This window comes from Cajanus cajan, chromosome 2, assembly GCF_000230855.2.
Source record: "Cajanus cajan strain Asha chromosome 2, NIPB_CcT2T_4, whole genome shotgun sequence".
NCBI lineage: Eukaryota > Viridiplantae > Streptophyta > Magnoliopsida > Fabales > Fabaceae > Cajanus > Cajanus cajan.
The window spans coordinates 71,005,719-71,022,851 of NC_138518.1; the positions used below are offsets into that span (position 1 = coordinate 71,005,719).

The 17,133-nt window shown below is 35.7% G+C and overlaps 1 protein-coding gene across 11 annotated transcripts; it reads left to right on the forward strand.

Annotated features, from left to right (window-relative positions):
- The first annotated feature begins 350 nt into the window (after positions 1–350).
- On the forward strand, positions 351–16,928 carry LOC109793794 (uncharacterized). Of its 11 annotated transcripts, XM_083068915.1 has the most exons (14): positions 377–639; positions 1,465–1,553; positions 1,709–1,831; positions 1,995–2,091; positions 2,348–2,567; positions 9,412–9,451; positions 10,415–10,497; positions 13,239–13,406; positions 13,494–13,578; positions 14,523–14,922; positions 15,014–15,140; positions 15,714–15,992; positions 16,076–16,180; positions 16,264–16,928. In XM_083068915.1, the coding sequence occupies exons 9-14, from the start codon at positions 13,563–13,565 to the stop codon at positions 16,786–16,788; spliced, it is 1,452 nt and encodes a 483-aa protein (XP_082925041.1). In that variant the 5' UTR covers positions 377–639; positions 1,465–1,553; positions 1,709–1,831; positions 1,995–2,091; positions 2,348–2,567; positions 9,412–9,451; positions 10,415–10,497; positions 13,239–13,406; positions 13,494–13,562; the 3' UTR covers positions 16,789–16,928. The 11 variants fall into 11 exon arrangements, with proteins under 11 accessions (XP_082925039.1, XP_082925040.1, XP_082925037.1 ...); XM_083068916.1 differs by lacking the exons at positions 13,239–13,406; positions 13,494–13,578 and having other exon boundaries at positions 378–639; XM_083068918.1 differs by lacking the exons at positions 13,239–13,406; positions 13,494–13,578 and having other exon boundaries at positions 378–639; positions 2,348–2,562.
- The last annotated feature ends 205 nt before the right edge of the window (positions 16,929–17,133 follow it).

Sequence of the window (17,133 nt, forward strand, 5' to 3'; positions counted from 1 at the left end):
TATAAATATTTGATAGTTTTTTACCACCAAATTATTTTTCAAACATGCAGAGAAACTAATTTCACTTTTTCATGCAATATACACTACAAAAAAATTAGGATTTAACGAGAATTATTTAGTTGGAGTTATCATAACCTCTAGAAATATATGAAATTATCAAGGATTTTATTAACCTTAGTTAAGTTTAAGTGGTTTATAATAAAACCCCAAGTAAATAGATGGATTTATTATGAACCCCATAACATTTAAATATTTTTTATTTAATTTAATTTATTCATTAAAAATTATGAATCCCAACTTTTTATTTTTAATTATTTTTTATTTTCCCCCCCTTTTTTTTTTTATCAATTCAATCATTTTTCCCTGACCCTCTTCGAAATCGCGCGTAACCCTATTTTTTCCTTTCTCCCTTTCGTTCTCTTCTCCACTTTCTCCACTCTCTTCTCCCTAACCTATATTTTTGCCTCTCCTCCTTCCCCCCGGCCCCCTCGCCCTCCTCGGCTTTGGCACCGGCAGCGCCGCCCACCTCCTCGTCAATCTCCACCCCGTCGTCGTCCTCCGCGCCTGGGAGCTCGACCCCGCCGTCCTCCAGGTCGCCCTCGAGTATTTCAACTACTAGGAAGCCTCCTTGTGGTGAAGGTATTTTCACTATTTCCTCACTTTTTATGTTTGTTGTGTGATTAACTTTTCCCCTTTTTTTCTCTGCTTATCTTGTTGGTTTGATTCATGTTTATTTTGCAATTATACACTGCGCACATGCTTGTTTGGTGTGCCTCAATATGGTTGTTCTAGAGTTGTGGTGAATGTCTGTGTTCTAGATTTGTTTGGACGGAAGGTTCTGAATGAAAAGGGAAGTTTTTTTTTTTATAACTGAGTTATATTGTTTGCACAAAAATGAACAGGATGGTTAGAAGGTTTCATTAATAATCTATTTTTTTTTTTCATTCCAAAAAATTAAGTGTGAGATGAATAGTATGGTTTGTTTCAACTTTCATTCTTTTAGTTGAAGACGGGGAAATTGTTCAAGTTATATCTATTTTTTAATTCATTTTTATTGAATGATATTTGGTATTTAAATCAGTTCTTCAACTGTGGTGGTCATTATATGAAACAAATTGATTATCCTATGCGCATGACATGTGGGATTGGCTCTTTTGTCATTTGATATCATGCAATTGATGATATATTCATGAGCATTCTCACCACCCGAAACATGGAAGGCCTGTAGTTGGGGCTAAAAGCTTAAAAAGTGTTGTGCTTTCTAGTCTTATTGAGTCTGAATTCCGTCCTGTTCTTATGAAACACTAATACTGTTGTGTTACATAGCTTACTGATTTAGTTTTTGAAGTATTGTGTTCAATGTGTAGACTTTCTAAATGTTGTTTTTTATTGAATGCATGATATTTTATTTTTCCATGTGTTCATGAAATTTTGTTTTGTTTTACGTACCAACACATGGGACAGATTTGAAGTCCGTGTGCACAAGAGAGTCATTGACCTCTACAGTTCCCCAGATGTAGTCAAGCAGATTACTTCTATCACAATTGAACCAGGTGCGGAAGTTGAGGTGACCATTGCAGATGCTTGATCTTGATCCAAATTTTAACTGTCATGCTTCCTAGTTTTGCCCTTAGTGGTCCTTAGTCGCATGATATTATATACACGTTGTTACTCCATTTGTGTTTTTAACATTTTTGGACCATTGTAGGTTTAAATTTCTTATCTGTGATAGTCTTGTGCTGTGCATCATTTGATTGAGGCAGCAGCAACATAGAGGGCTTTGAAACCTAAGTTCAATTCCTCAATCAATTGGCCCATTGATCCCACTGAAGTAAGCTTTATTTATTGAATTATTTTTCTGATTATATCTCCACGTGTTAAACTGTTAATCATGTTTACTGAAGCTTATCAACTCTTTGAAATTTGAGCAACTACTTGGTGTGTAACTGTGAATCAATTATTATGCTTGCTTACTAGTGTTTTATGTGATGCAGCACCGGCCATCCAGTGCCTTCAATTCTCCCTTCTGGACTACCAATTCTGGTGCTCCTGTTTGGAACAACAACAACTCTTTAACCGTTGGAGCTAGAGGTATCAATCCTACCCCAAGTTCTTGCATAATTACGCATTTTAATGACTTCTTATTTGCTGTAACTATTCAACTTTCTCTTTGTTTCATGCCAGTGAAGAAGAATCTCGCTAAATAATATAATTTCACGGGTTTTATTGTTGTGGACTGAAATTGATGTGTGTTTGGTTGAATAGATTAGTTTTATAATGATGAGAAGTATTTAACCATATACTTACCAAAAATCTCTTTTCTACTAACGTGTATATCGTCCTCCAGGTCGCCGTCCATAAGGAGCGTCTCTTCATCTACATCGGGAGCGTCTCTTTAGGATCCCCTGCATCAGTAATTGCTTCTATAAACACCGGTGGAAAGAAATCCAGAGAAAACGCCATCAATAGCCCAAAACAATGCAAAGCACTTAGAGACTCAAAGCTGTTAAACCTCTTATTCCAATCTGAAGTTTGAGTCACCAAGGCTGTTCACAGAAAATAGTAAGGTCAGAATTTTGGATTGGTTATAATTATCACTGTATAATATGCTGTCCGGCACAAAATCATACCAAAGATACCAAAGCTAAAAGGAAAAAAAAGTTCATAAGTTCATAAATAAAAGTAATTTATTTTATTTTATTTTTATATAAATAATAATTTATTTGCATATGAGTATAATTCCCTTCTAAATAGCTGCTGTTCCACAATTCCCTGCATCCAATATCTGAATTCAGTTGATTGAAAAATAAGAATGCTCACAACATTTGTCTTGCTTCCTCTATATGTTAAAACCTTATTAAGATAATTAAATACACCGAAAATGACTGAGGAGAAAATGAAGCAAGATGCAAAATCTGCCTATCAAGATAAGCATAAATCCATTAGCACATAAATTTAATTATCTGTTTTATACTAGTAACAAAGAAAAGTCCATGGGCTGGTCAATCACATGATGTATAACTTCAAACAAATAAAAATTACAGTCCTTGTTTACCCAAAATAAGCAGGTGGTCAATAACAGTGAGTGTAAAATCATCTCTGGTCAAATAATTGCTGCATAATTTTCTTAAAGTATTTTCATGCTGTTTATTAATAAATTCATAACAAATAAAAAAAAGGATATGTAACATGAAACAAACGACGTGATGAAAGGAAATGTTGTTATTATATAAAAATAAATTAATAGATTAGATTACTAGACAAGATGTTGTGTGAACAACATAATAGATATTTATTTATATATAGTATTTAATTTAGTTGTTTATTTCTTTAACGTGTTTGTTGGTCTAAGCAAGAGAGACTCAGGTGTGCAAGTGGCATGGGCTCAAAATTCTGAAATTGATCACTATTATAATGAAGAACAAATATATTTTAAAATGAAAATTGAAAATTATATGATTCTTCGATTCTCTGCATAGGACAACAAAACACGCTTTGGATATACGGCGCCGGTGGAAGAGTATTAGAGAAGAGATTATATTACTAAATATCTTTATTAGTTCTGTTTTAATATTGCATATCTTTTCTATATCTTTTCTGTATCTTTTCTGTTTTTCTGTTTACTGTTACCAACTCAGTTGGCTAGATTGTTAGGTCTATATATGTAAGTGATATCCCACAGATATCATTATCCTATTTTCTAATCATAATACAGTCTATTGATTTTCTCTCAACTCTCTCTCAACTCTCTCTCTCATATGGTATCATCGTGAGCACGGTGAGATCCGGGTTTTCTTCCCTCCCAGTTTGTGTGGCTTTGCCTTTCGCGCCCTCTTTGCGCGCTGCCTCTGTATCTCGCGCCTCCTTCGCGCGTTCTGATCGCGCAATTCCCTGTTTGCTCGCGACCTCTCTGTTCGACTTCGCAGCGCTGCTTCGTTTGTTTTCTGCTCGCACTGGTCTTGCGCGTCTTCTTTTGTGATCTTTCTCTCTGATTTGCTCCAATGGCCTCCGTTTCCGCAACCTCCAACAATTCTGTCTCGCACACCTTCTCGCAATCTGTCACATGCAAACTGGATGACAGGAATTTTTTAACTTGGCAGCAACAGGTTAACGCGGTAATTCGCGCACACGATCTGGAACGATTTGTTGTCAATCCCAAAATCCCGCTGAAGTTTCTTACTGCTGAGGATCGTGATGCCAATGCCATCAATCCCGAATACACTGTCTGGGATCGCAAGGATTCTCTGCTGTTTTCCTGGCTTCTCACAACACTCTCCGAACCAATTCAGGCTCGTGTTGTCTCATGTCGTCATTCATATCAGATTTGGGACATGGTGTTTCAGCATTTTCAGTCACTCACCAAAATCAAAGCCACACAGTTACGTTTAGAGCTTCGCACCATTAAGAAAGGCACAAGATCGTGTTCAGATTATCTCCTTCGCATTAGTACTATTGTTGAGACTCTTGCTTCAATTGGCAGTCCCGTTTCACCTAGAGAACATGCTGAGTGCATTCTTGGTGGTCTCCCACCTGAATATGACTCTCTGATTTCAACTGTCACTGCATTCATCAGCCGTGATGACATCCTTTCTCCTACTGAAATTGAAAACATGATTCTTGCTCAGGAAGCAAGACTTGAACAAGCAAAAGCTGCTGTCGTCCAAGAACCCCTATCCATCAATCTTGCTCAAGCCACTCCTGTCCCAACTGGTGTGCCTAACGTCAATTTGGCTTTCCAGCAACCCCAGATGTCAAACCCTTCACCTAATACTGGTCAGAATTTTTCACCTCAGCCCCAAGCTGGCTTCAATAATCATGGAGGACGTGGTCGTGGATCTCGTGGAGGACGAAATCGTGGGTCCACTGTTCAATGCCAAATTTGTCACAAACGTGGACATGAAGCACGTGCTATCAGCTTTCCCATAGTCTATCCATGGGTGGTTTTCGGTTGCCTTTTCATTCTTTGTTTACTCCTTACCCCACTTATGGTCCCAATTCTCAATCTGGGTATGTGCCTCAGCACCCTGGTCCTAGTGCTGCTCCATACTATGGAACTGTTAATATGCTTGGACAGCCTGGTCCTGTCCCATGGCCCTCTTATCCTTTGGGTGGCTCCTTTTCTGGTCCTGGTATTCCACCTCCTGGATTCACCTTTCCTGCAGTAACCTCCAATCAGTCTAGCCATTCACGCACTGCTCCTCCTGCTCAACATGTTCATGCTCCTCCAACTCTTAACACTGCCACCGCATGGATCCCAGATTCTGGTGCTTCTCACCATGCAACCCCAGACCCTCAATACCTTCTACAAAGCGCTCAATTCACTGGTGCAGAACACATTGCTATGGCCAATGGCCAAGGTACATCTATTGCCTCAATAGGTTCTAATATGTTTCAGTCCCCTATGCATCCCTCCAAAATTTTGTCCCTCAAAGACCTTTTACTTGTTCCCAGTTTAACCAAAAATCTAATAAGTGTTTCAAAATTTGCTAAAGACAACAATGTCTACTTCGTTTTCTATCCTCATTCCTGTTTTGTCAAATCACAGGATTTGAACGAGACTCTTCTTGAAGGGAAACTTGGTGAAGATGGTCTCTATCATTTTCACCCGCATCTAGCAAAGAAGAAATCCTTCACTGTTGACATTGAGCAGAACTCAGCCTTTCCAAATTCTGATCCTTGTATTTTTCTTTCTGCAAAATGTAATCATGGTGTTTCAAATACCTATAAACAGTGGCACTTACGGTTAGGGCATCCTCATCATGATTCCCTAACTAAAGCTTTACAAACTTGTAATATTCATCTTCCAACTATTAATAAAATTTCTGATTTTTGTGACTCATGCTGTATTGCCAAGTCTCATAGACTTCCTTCTCAACTATCTACTACTGTTTATTCCAATCCACTTGAACTTGTTTTTCTAGATGTTTGGGGACCTGCATCATTAGAATCTAGTTGTGGTTATTTGTATTTTCTAACGTGTGTAGACGCCTGCACCAAATACATGTGGATTTATCTCCTTCGTAGAAAATCAGATGTGTACTCCAATTTTCAAAATTTTAAGGCCCTGGCTGAGAAACAATTCCAAACACCTCTCAAATCTGTTCAAACGGATGGTGGAGGTGAATTTCGCACTCTAATTCCATTTCTTCAACAAGAAGGCATTATTCACAGACTCACTTGTCCCTATGCTCATCATCAAAACGGCACTGTTGAACGAAGACACAGACATGTCGTTGAACTTGGATTGGCAATGCTTCATCATTCGGCCTTGCCACTAAAATTTTGGGATCATGCCTTTTTAACTGCTACCTACTTAATCAACAGACTACCTTCCTCCTCTATTGAATTTCAATCACCCTATAAATTGATTCATAACAAGGATCCAGACTATAAGTTTCTCAAGGTTTTTGGCTGTTCCTGTTTTCCATTACTCAGACCCTATAATCAACACAAAATTCAACCCCGGTCCGAAGAGTGTCTATTCTTAGGATACTCACCTAGTCATAAAGGTTACAAGTGTCTAAGCAGATCTGGCCGAATCTATATCAGCAAAGATGTGATCTTCAATGAAGACAGATTTCCCTATACTGATCTCTTTATTTCAAAAAATCAAACCTCTACCCCTGCTACCTCTGTCTCTATTCTTCCCTCTCTTGTTTGTTCACACAACCCACCTTCCTCTCCTGTGATATCACCTGCCATCTCTGCCAGTTTTAGTTCCTCTGAGTCTAATTCCTTTCCCTCTTCAACACCTGACAGCACTACTTCCCTTACTGTTTCATCCTCTTCAAATTCACCTCCAGCCACAACTCTTAATGTTCACCCTATGACTACTCGCTCAAAAAATGGGATTGTTCAACCCAGAATTAACCCTACACTTTTGCTGTCCAATGTTGCACCAAAAACTGTCAAAACTGCTCTTATTGATCCCAATTGGCTTGCTGCCATGCAAGCTGAAATCACTGCTCTGCATGCCAACCGTACATGGACCTTAGTTGAGTTACCTCCTGGCCGAAAACCCATAGGCTGCAGATGGGTCTTTCGTATTAAAGAGAATCCTGATGGCTCCATTAACAAGTACAAGGCCAGACTTGTGGCCAAGGGCTTTCATCAGCAACCTGGTGTTGATTTTTCTGAAACCTTCTCTCCTGTGGTTAAGCCTGTCACCATCCGGATTGTTCTCTCCCTTGCTGTAACCTTTCAGTGGCCACTTCGACAACTTGATATTAATAATGCATTCCTCAATGGAATGCTTGAAGAAGACATTTACATGTCTCAGCCTCCCGGCTTCATTGAACCAAGTAGTAAGCATCTTGTTTGCAAACTACAAAAGTCTCTCTATGGTCTCAAACAGGCCCCCCGTGCCTGGTTTGACAGATTAACTTCTGTCTTGCTAAAGCTTGGTTTCCACAAGAGTAAGTGTGATCCTAGCTTGTTCATTTTTTCTACTCCATCTGCCACTATTTACATGCTTGTTTACGTGGATGACATTATCCTCACTGGCAATTCCCCCTCCTTGTTGCAAAAGTTCATTGATCATCTCAATGAAACTTTCTCTCTCAAAGATCTTGGTAGTTTAGACTACTTCTTGGGTATTGAAGTTAAAACACTCTCTACTGGGCAGTTACTACTATCTCAACACAAATACATTTCAGATCTTCTTACCAGAGTTAAAATGGAAGACTCTAAGGGAATCTCCACTCCTATGATTGGTGGTCAGCAACTTGCTAAAACAGGAATCTCGTTTGATGATCCTACCTTGTATAGATCTGTAGTTGGTGCATTGCAATATGCAACAATTACACGACCTGAAATTGCCTTTAGTGTCAATAAGGTAAGTCAGTTCATGTGCTCTCCAATGGAGGAGCATTGGAAAGTGGTCAAAAGAATCCTTAGGTATCTCAAAGGGACTCTTAAATATGGTCTTGTTCTTACTCCTGCTCGGTCATCCTCCTTCTTCAATCTTACTGCCTTCACTGATGCTGATTGGGCATCTGATCCTAATGACAGGAGATCTACCTCGGCTGCCTGCATTTATCTTGGCCCTAATCTGGTGTCTTGGTGGTCTAAGAAACAACTGCTTGTTGCAAGGTCAAGCACTGAAGCTGAATATCGTGCTTTAGCTCAAGCCGTCACTGAGGTCTTGTGGATCCAATCCCTTCTAAAGGAACTGAAAGTTCATCTAAACACTCCTACAGTGCTCTGTGATAATCAAAGCACAGTAGCACTGTCTCACAATCCTGTTCTACACGCAAGATCTAAGCATATGGAACTTGACATCTTCTTTGTTCGAGAAAAAGTCATCAGTAAAGCTCTGGTTGTCTCACATATTCCTGCTCAGCATCAATATGCAGATCTTTTAACCAAGGCACTGTCTCCCAAGCGTTTTCTGTCGCTGCGTTCCAAGCTCAATGTTGCTGATCCATCAGATCTGTCTCATCCTCCTTGAGCTTGTGGGGGGTGTATTAGAGAAGAGATTATATTACTAAATATCTTTATTAGTTCTGTTTTAATATTGCATATCTTTTCTATATCTTTTCTGTATCTTTTCTGTTTTTCTGTTTACTGTTACCAACTCAGTTGGCTAGATTGTTAGGTCTATATATGTAAGTGATATCCCACAGATATCATTATCCTATTTTCTAATCATAATACAGTCTATTGATTTTCTCTCAACTCTCTCTCAACTCTCTCTCTCATAAAGAGGAGTTCAAATTTTCAACATTTTTGTCCTAACTTTTGATCTCAAATCAATGTGTTGTATTTTATATTTTATGTTATTTTTGTCACAACCTTGTCATTGTTGTCAAAATTGACTTTTATTGAAACTATTAGATTAGATGGCCAAAAAAATGAAGAAAATTAGTATGCAGAATGCAGTGTAATATGAAAAAGTTATTTGATATAATTCTTGTTTTTAATGGGAAGGCTTAAATGTTAAATGTTTAAAGAGAATAATTGCTAAAATAAGAAAGTATGACCATGATAAAAACAAAAACAAAAACAAAAACAAAAACGTAGTCAAATAAATATATTATAATAATGAAGATAAAAATAACCATCACAGTTAAGCAATTCAAATGTGCATGTTGAAAGTATCAATTGCTGAAAAAAGTTGGCTGGGAATTTTATGTTTTTCTATTGCAATGACTAGCTAGTAATTAATTTAGAATATTGGTGGCCTCTTGTTTGATGGCATATATCCTTCAAGTGAAATAGATTTCGTAAACATTGTTACTCATCCTTATATTAAAATGTCAATACTGCAAAATTGAAATTGAAATTCATATCAAATGGCAAACATTTTTTTTTCTTTGTTGCAATATTTTACTGGTCATTTTCTTTTTTCTTTACGGGTCTCTGAATCCTAACTAGCTTTTTACTGTTTTCATTGTGCCTTCTATTTTGCAGCTGGTGAAAGGACCCAATAGAAGGCTTTTGTCAATTGTGGGTATGATTTCTATTTGCTTTTCTCACTCAGTTTTCACATTTTTTTTTATTTCTAAAATATCTTTTGTCTTGTTAGTTGATAATAATATTTATGATAAAAATGTTACGGTAGTTTTAATTCTTACTAATAAAAAAATTAGTAATGTTTATTACAGCAATTTTAATGAAACATAATTTTATTTTCTTTAAGCAATTTCTTTAATCTTGTGATCTCAATTAAAAAAGTGTCACTTAAAAAAAAGCATCATCAATCAGAATTATTTTATTATTGCTCTAGTGAATTGTTATAGTGATATATGGTAAGAGAGAGAAAAACAACATTAAGATGCAATATGTAGGAGCACTCAGAGCAGTAACAGGGTTAATAGATTTCTATGGGTGCTTATTACATGCAATACATTAATTAGCTTAATAATATAGTAAACACGGGGCAACATAAAGCGTGCTTTTGATTTATATGATTACTAAACCCACATAAATCTAAAACTTTTGATACAGTTGTTTTTGGGGCCAAATGAGAAACTAACATTAATATATATGATTCTGTTCTTGTACCCCTTATTATTATTCAGTTATTAAATTCCAGTTAGTGGACAAAAAGGTAGAACCAAAAGACAAGTGTATGCACATTGTAGGTCCTCCTAAATACAAATCAGGGGAAATTTCTTTGCTTTGATCAAATCCAAGTCACTGTCGTGGTAAAATTTGTATTTGAATACGTAATTGATTACAATAAAAAAATACACATGAAAAGCGTGGTTAAGATGTAAAGCCTAACCCCGCTAGCCAGAGGTTTTAGCTATAACAAAAATAGTTCCCTTACGTCTTGTTTTATATTCATTATTTTTTATACAAAAAATTAAAAATAGAATTATTATTTAAATTCTTTGAAATTTTTTTATCCTGATTTATAGTATACTCCTTATCTTTTATATAAATTATAGTTCATTTTTTTTATTAACAGATCGAGATTCTTTTTATTAAATTGTTCTAGTGGACGTTGTACTCTAACTTAGAGGAAACAAATTGTTTCACCGTACTTGTAAGGTATGCTAGTTAATTTTCTTTTTTGTATTAATAGATCGAGGTGTTTATGATTAAAGTTTACTATTTTGTAATATGACTATATTGTGCTTTACATAGAACTATTGTACTGCTTTTCAAGTTATATAATGTAGAGGTCCACGTAATTAAATTAGTTGACAATTATATAATATGTGATAATTAATTAGGTAAATTTTTTGAATCTACAGAATATGGATTATTTTGTTTGAAATCGTGCTTGGGTGTACGATAGGTGTTATAGTGGTAGAAGAGGTTTGAAAGAGTCTTTTGTACAAGGGGTAGATGAGTTTGTAAGCAAGGCTCGTCAACAAGATCGTTTTCATAGTGATGGTGGGATTAGATGTCCATGTGTTAAATGTGATTGCACATGGATTTTGGAGGATAGAGTTGTGAAAGTTCACCTTTATAAACATGGGTTCAAGCCTAATTATTGGATTTGGACAGATCATGGTGAAGAGATGCCAAATTTTGATTTAGATATTGATGAAAATTGCATCAATGCATCAAGTAGTGGTGTAAATGTGGCACAAGGTGATCAGTTTATGTCAATGCAAGAGATGGTGTGTGATGCTTTTAGGCAACAAGAGACATTTGAACCGAGAGATACACATGACATGGAAGAGCCTCCAAATGAAGAAACTAAAAATTTTTATAACTTGTTGCTAGAGGCAAATAAGCCATTGTATGAAGGGGCATTAGAGTCTAAATTATCTATGTGTGTGAGGTTGTTAGCTTGCAAATCCAATTGGAAGGTTCCTGATCAATGCTTAGATTTTATTTGCCAAATGTTATTGGATGTCACACCCATTAAAAGGGGTTTGCCCAAAAATTATTATGATGCGAAAAAACTAGTATCAAAGTTGGGATTGGAGACTAAGAGGATTGATTGTTGTGTCGATGGTTGCATGTTATTTTATGATAATGAATATGGAAAAAATGGAGAGTTAACTGAATGCAGATTTTGCCATAAGCCTAGGTATCAGAACCATAACACTGGAACAACTAATAAAAAACCAGTTCCAGTTAAGGCCATGTTCTATTTGCCTATAATTCCAAGATTACAAAGGATGATTGCATCAATGCAAACTGCTGGACAAATGACATGGCACTATGAGAATAGAAGAAGTTCGGGCATATTACGTCATCCATCTGACGGTGAAGCCTGGAAGCATTTTGATCGCATCCATCCAGATTTTGCCATTGATCCACGTAACGTGCGACTTGGTTTATGCTCTGATGGATTTACACCATATATTCAAGCATCAACTGTACCTTATTCTTGTTGGCCAATAATTGTTACTCCATACAATCTTCCTCCAGAAATGTGCATGTCCAAACCTTACATGTTTCTAAGTTGTGTCATACCAGGCCCATCTAATCCAAAGGCTGGTATTGATGTTTATTTACAACCCTTAATTGATGATTTGAAAAGGTTATGGAATGGTGTTCTAACATATGATATTTCAAGGAAGCAAAATTTCATGATGAGGGCAGCTTTGATGTGGACTATCAATGACTTCGTTGCTTATGGCATGTTATCTGGTTGGAGTACTCATGGTAGATTTGCATGTCCTCATTGCATGGAGCATACAAAGGCATTTACTTTAAAAACTGCAATAAAGCCTTCATGGTTTGACTCACATCGTAGATTTTTATCTAGTGATCATGCATTTAGGAGGAACAGGAATGCATTTAAGAAGGGTGAAGTTGAAATGGATGGGCCACCCCCTATGTTGACTCCCGAACAAGTTTGGCATAGAGTCATGAATTTACCAAAAGTCATAGAAGATGGTGTGCTTAGACTAGATGGACATGGACAACAACATAACTGGACAAAAAGAAGTATCTTTTGGGATCTTCCTTACTGGAAAGACAATTTATTAAGACACAACCTTGATGTTATGCACATAGAAAAAAACTTCTTTGACAACATATTCAACACTGTGATGAATGTACCTAATAAGACTAAAGACAATGAAAAGGCAAGGAAGGACTTAGCTTTGTATTGTAGGCGAAAAGACTTGGAGCTAAAGCCACAAAATAATGGGAAGATGTTAAAGCCAAAAGCAAACTACATATTAACTGTAGAGCAAGCAAAACTAGTTTATCAGTGGATAAAAGAACTTAGGATGCCTGATGGTTATTCTTCTAATTTGGCAAGATGCGTTGATGTTGAAAAGAGAAAAATGATTCGAATGAAAAGTCATGATTGTCATGTATTCATGGAGTGTCTGCTTCCAATTGCCTTTAGTTCATTACCAGTTCATGTTTTAAATCCACTTATTGAAGTCAGTAATTTCTTTAAAGATTTGTGCTCTACAACATTGAGGGAGGATGATTTGAGTAAGATGGAAAAAAACATTCCAATTATTCTCTGCAAGTTGGACAGAATATTCCCTCCAGGATTCTTTGATTCAATGGAACATCTCCCTATTCATTTAGCCTATGAAGCTAAACTTGGTGGACCAGTCCAATATAGGTGGATGTATCCGTTTGAAAGGTAATACAATTATGACTGAAATTTAATAAAATTACTTTTGTTTAATTCTTATCAATTATTAATAAGTTATTACATTTAATAGATTCATGGGTGATGCTAAACTATCTATAAAGAATAAAGTTAGGGTTGAAGGCTCAATTTGTTATTCTTACTTGCACCGTTAAACAACTCATTTTTGCTCTCATTATTTCAACAACTTCATGTTGTCACCACGAAATGGTAGAAACGAAATGGAAGTCGAAAGTCAAGGGTGCTCGTATATGTTATCAGTCTTTAACCAACCTAGTCGTCATTCTGGGAAAGAGTTGACTCATTGGTTAACCGATGCAGAGCTAAACTCAGTTCATGTTCATGTGTTGATCAATTGTATTGAAGTTAAACCATATCTTGAGTAAGTAATTTACAAAATTTCCAATATTTATTATATTAGGACTTGAATATCCTTATCATTTACAATTTGAATGATATAATTGGACAGTTCATTCCTACAATCCCAACAAATAAGTGAATCAAATGCTTCTACTCGTATACATGCAGAATTTCCTACATGGTTCAAGAATCAAGTATGTATATATCTAAACACTTATTTTAGTTTTTCTTTACCAAAATTCATAACCCTAAACCTTTCACAAACCTTACATTTGTAGGTTAACAGTGAGCCTTTATCTGTGAGAAACCAACACTTACGAGATTTATCATATGGTCCTCTGACTTGTGTTAAAGAATGGCACACATTCTTTGTCAATGGGTACAAATTTCACACCCATGCATGGAGTGAGGGTAAAAAAACAATAAATTGTGGTGTTTATGTTAAAGGACTTATAGAAGGGGGAGAAGATGATTTCTATGGAGTTATTAAACACATGTATGAGCTAGAGTACAACACCTCAACATATCCTAAAAAAGTTGTGGTATTTTATTGTGATTGGTTTGATCCATCGAGTAGAGGTACAAGAATTGATCCCAAATATAATATAGTTGATATTAAAATGGATAGAAGATATCAACTATTTGATCCGTTTATCATTGCACACAATGTAAGACAAGTGTATTATGTCCCTTATCCTGCAACACGAAGGGACAAACGTGGTTGGTGTGTTGCAATCAAAACAAAGCCAAGGGGTAGGATAGAATCTAATGATATAGAACATGATGTACCTTATCAAGTAGATGAAATGTTACATGCCAATGAAGTCATTGAAGTTGAAGGAATTACGGGATTACAAGATTTAGAAGCTGATCTTGAAGAAGTTAATGAGCTAATCAATGAAGAAAATGATTTGGCAGAAAACAATGAAGACAATGAATTTGATGATGATTTTGAAGATGAGTTTGAAGACTATATTTCGGAATAGGATTAGAAAAATTGGATTTGAAGTGTATGATTTTGATATCAAAGTGTATAAACATAATTATGCAACTAGTATAATAAATTTGATTTGTTGTCTATTTTTATATTATAGTTTCATTTTGGGTATTATTTTGTAACTTTATTTTCAATGAATAGATATGTCATCAGGAGGTTGTGACCCTCCCCGTCCACCGTCGCCTAGCGGGAATAAGGGGAAACAGGTAATGAAGGGGACGAAGCGATATGAGATTAAAGTATTGTCACGTAGAGACAACTTCACATCATCTATCACATCCCCAGTTGTGGCATCTAGACCATCCCCATTCCCAGTCATTGGTTGTATGTCATCCTCATCCATAGCTATTCGTTCTACACCATCTCCATCCTCAGGTGCGACATCCACACCATCTCCATCCCCGGGTGCGACATCCACACCATCTCCATCCCCAAATGCTATAGGAACACCTAATGTTAATCCACCACCTACTAGTGAAGACTTAAATGAGGAAGACCCGCCACTTGATGATCTTCCTTTAATTAAACCTACTCGTAATGGGTAAGAATAAATTAACATTTACGTAATTTCTTAATTATAAGTAAATTTAAGTTTATTAAGGTTTAAAATTTTATGTCTTTATCTTGTTTAGGTTTCTCCCATCAAAGACTGCATCAACTGCTATCACACGGACCATTAAGCAGCAATATCATTCACCCTGGGTCACATGGGGAGAAATTCCCCAGGCTGATAAAGATATTTTCTTTCAACGTTTCAAGGTAAATTAAAGATTTATGAAATATAAATTTATATGTCTATTTAAATCTAAGGTATTAGTTTGTTGATATGGATGTGGGTTTGTTTGTTGATTTAGGTGTTGATATTCCAATTCTTTATATTTAAAGATAACAATTAACTTCTAGTTATAATATAAAGTTATGATATTAATATCTTCAATAAAAACTAAAACTGCATTGTATATGTATTACTATTACATTAAAACAAAAAGTTATATATGTTGTTAGTTTATTAATAGATAATTTAATAAAGATAAATATTATCATAAGAAATTTAATTTAATAAAAAAAATGTAACTTCTAGTGTTCTTTTTACAAAAATAAGCTATTATAAATTCTATAGGAGTTTGTTAATTAATTGTATTGGATTGTTGCAATGACTGATTGATTTGTATTGAATTGTATTGTATTGAATTGTATTAAACCATATAAGAGTATTTTTCATAGATTGATTTGGTCATTGAAAATATATATTATTGTTAAATACTTGCTTGTTCTCATAGACTTTCTGAGATGTTTCTTTGGTTATTAATTAATATATATGGTTGTTAATAGAGGATGGTGAAATGGAGTCCTGAGCATGAAAGTAATATCAAAAAAAATTTCAATGCAAAAGCTTCTCATAGATTTTCTGAGATGTTTATGGATGCCCGAAAGAAAAATAAGAAACCAGATTGGATTGGAGATCGTGTGTGGAACTCTTTATTAGAACATTGGAATGTACCTACATATCGTACAAAGTGTACACAAGCACAAAAAAATAGAGCATCTGAAAAGGGTGGAAGTATGCACACATGTGGCTTCATTAGCATGAATGAACATGCCATTCACATGGTATGTTTATATTTTAGTCTTCATTCTTCTAATGCTTAATTTTATATGTTAAATTTTGATTTATATAATGTTTTTATTTGTAGGAAAAGGAGCTTGGTAGACCTGTACACCATGATGAACTCTTTCAGCAAACTCATATACGAAAAGACACTGGTCAGTTTGTTGATGATAGATCTAGGCGGACACATGTGAGTCTATGTTACTTATTTTATTGGTCTTTAATTTTATTAATGTTTACACTATTTTTACGTACTGTTTATGATGATAATAGGAAGATTTTGAAGCTAGATTTTCTCAAGCTATATCTGAGGTTGGATCCACTGCTGGCACCTCAGAATGCACCCCTTTAGACCCTGTTGAGGAGGATAGACTTAGGAGTCAATGTTGGAATGCAGCTATCGGTAAAAAATACAAGGGACGTCGTTATGGTACGGGAGATCTTTATGAGAATGAACATAGTAGCTTTGTGGGGACATCTTCAAGTCAGTCTCAGAATACACAAGAGATTTCTCAGTTGACACAACGAGTTTTAGCTAATGAGGAAGAGATGCGTCGGATGCGCTCCCAATATCAGACTGAGATTCAATCCTTGACCTCCCAGTATCAGACTCAGTTCAACACATTTCTCAATGCTGTACTCCCATTCCTACCACCTACTATGCAGACTACTCTTCAACAGCAACAACAACATCAACAACCAAACAGACACCAACAACAAGACAATCGGCAACCAACAGAGGATGAACAAGCTAATGACCAACATCAACAACATTCACCTGGATATTCAAATTATTAGATATATTGTTATGTTATAATTCTATTGGTTGTACTGTATTTTGTTTTTAAATTTGAACCCTAAACTTTATTTATGTATGACATTTTATTTTGTTTGAATGATTAAACTTGTTTTAATTCACATAATTATGATTCATTTAATATCTTTAAACAGGATTATTATTAATATGATTTTTAATTTATTTAAATTTTTTTTAACAATACACAAAGAATTTCCCACGGATTAAATCTGTGAGTAATCTATCATGGAATCCAGGGGTAATTTCCAACGGATTTAATCCGTGGGTAATTTCCCACGGACTGAATCCGTGGGTAATTTCCTACGGACTGAATCCGTGGGTAATTC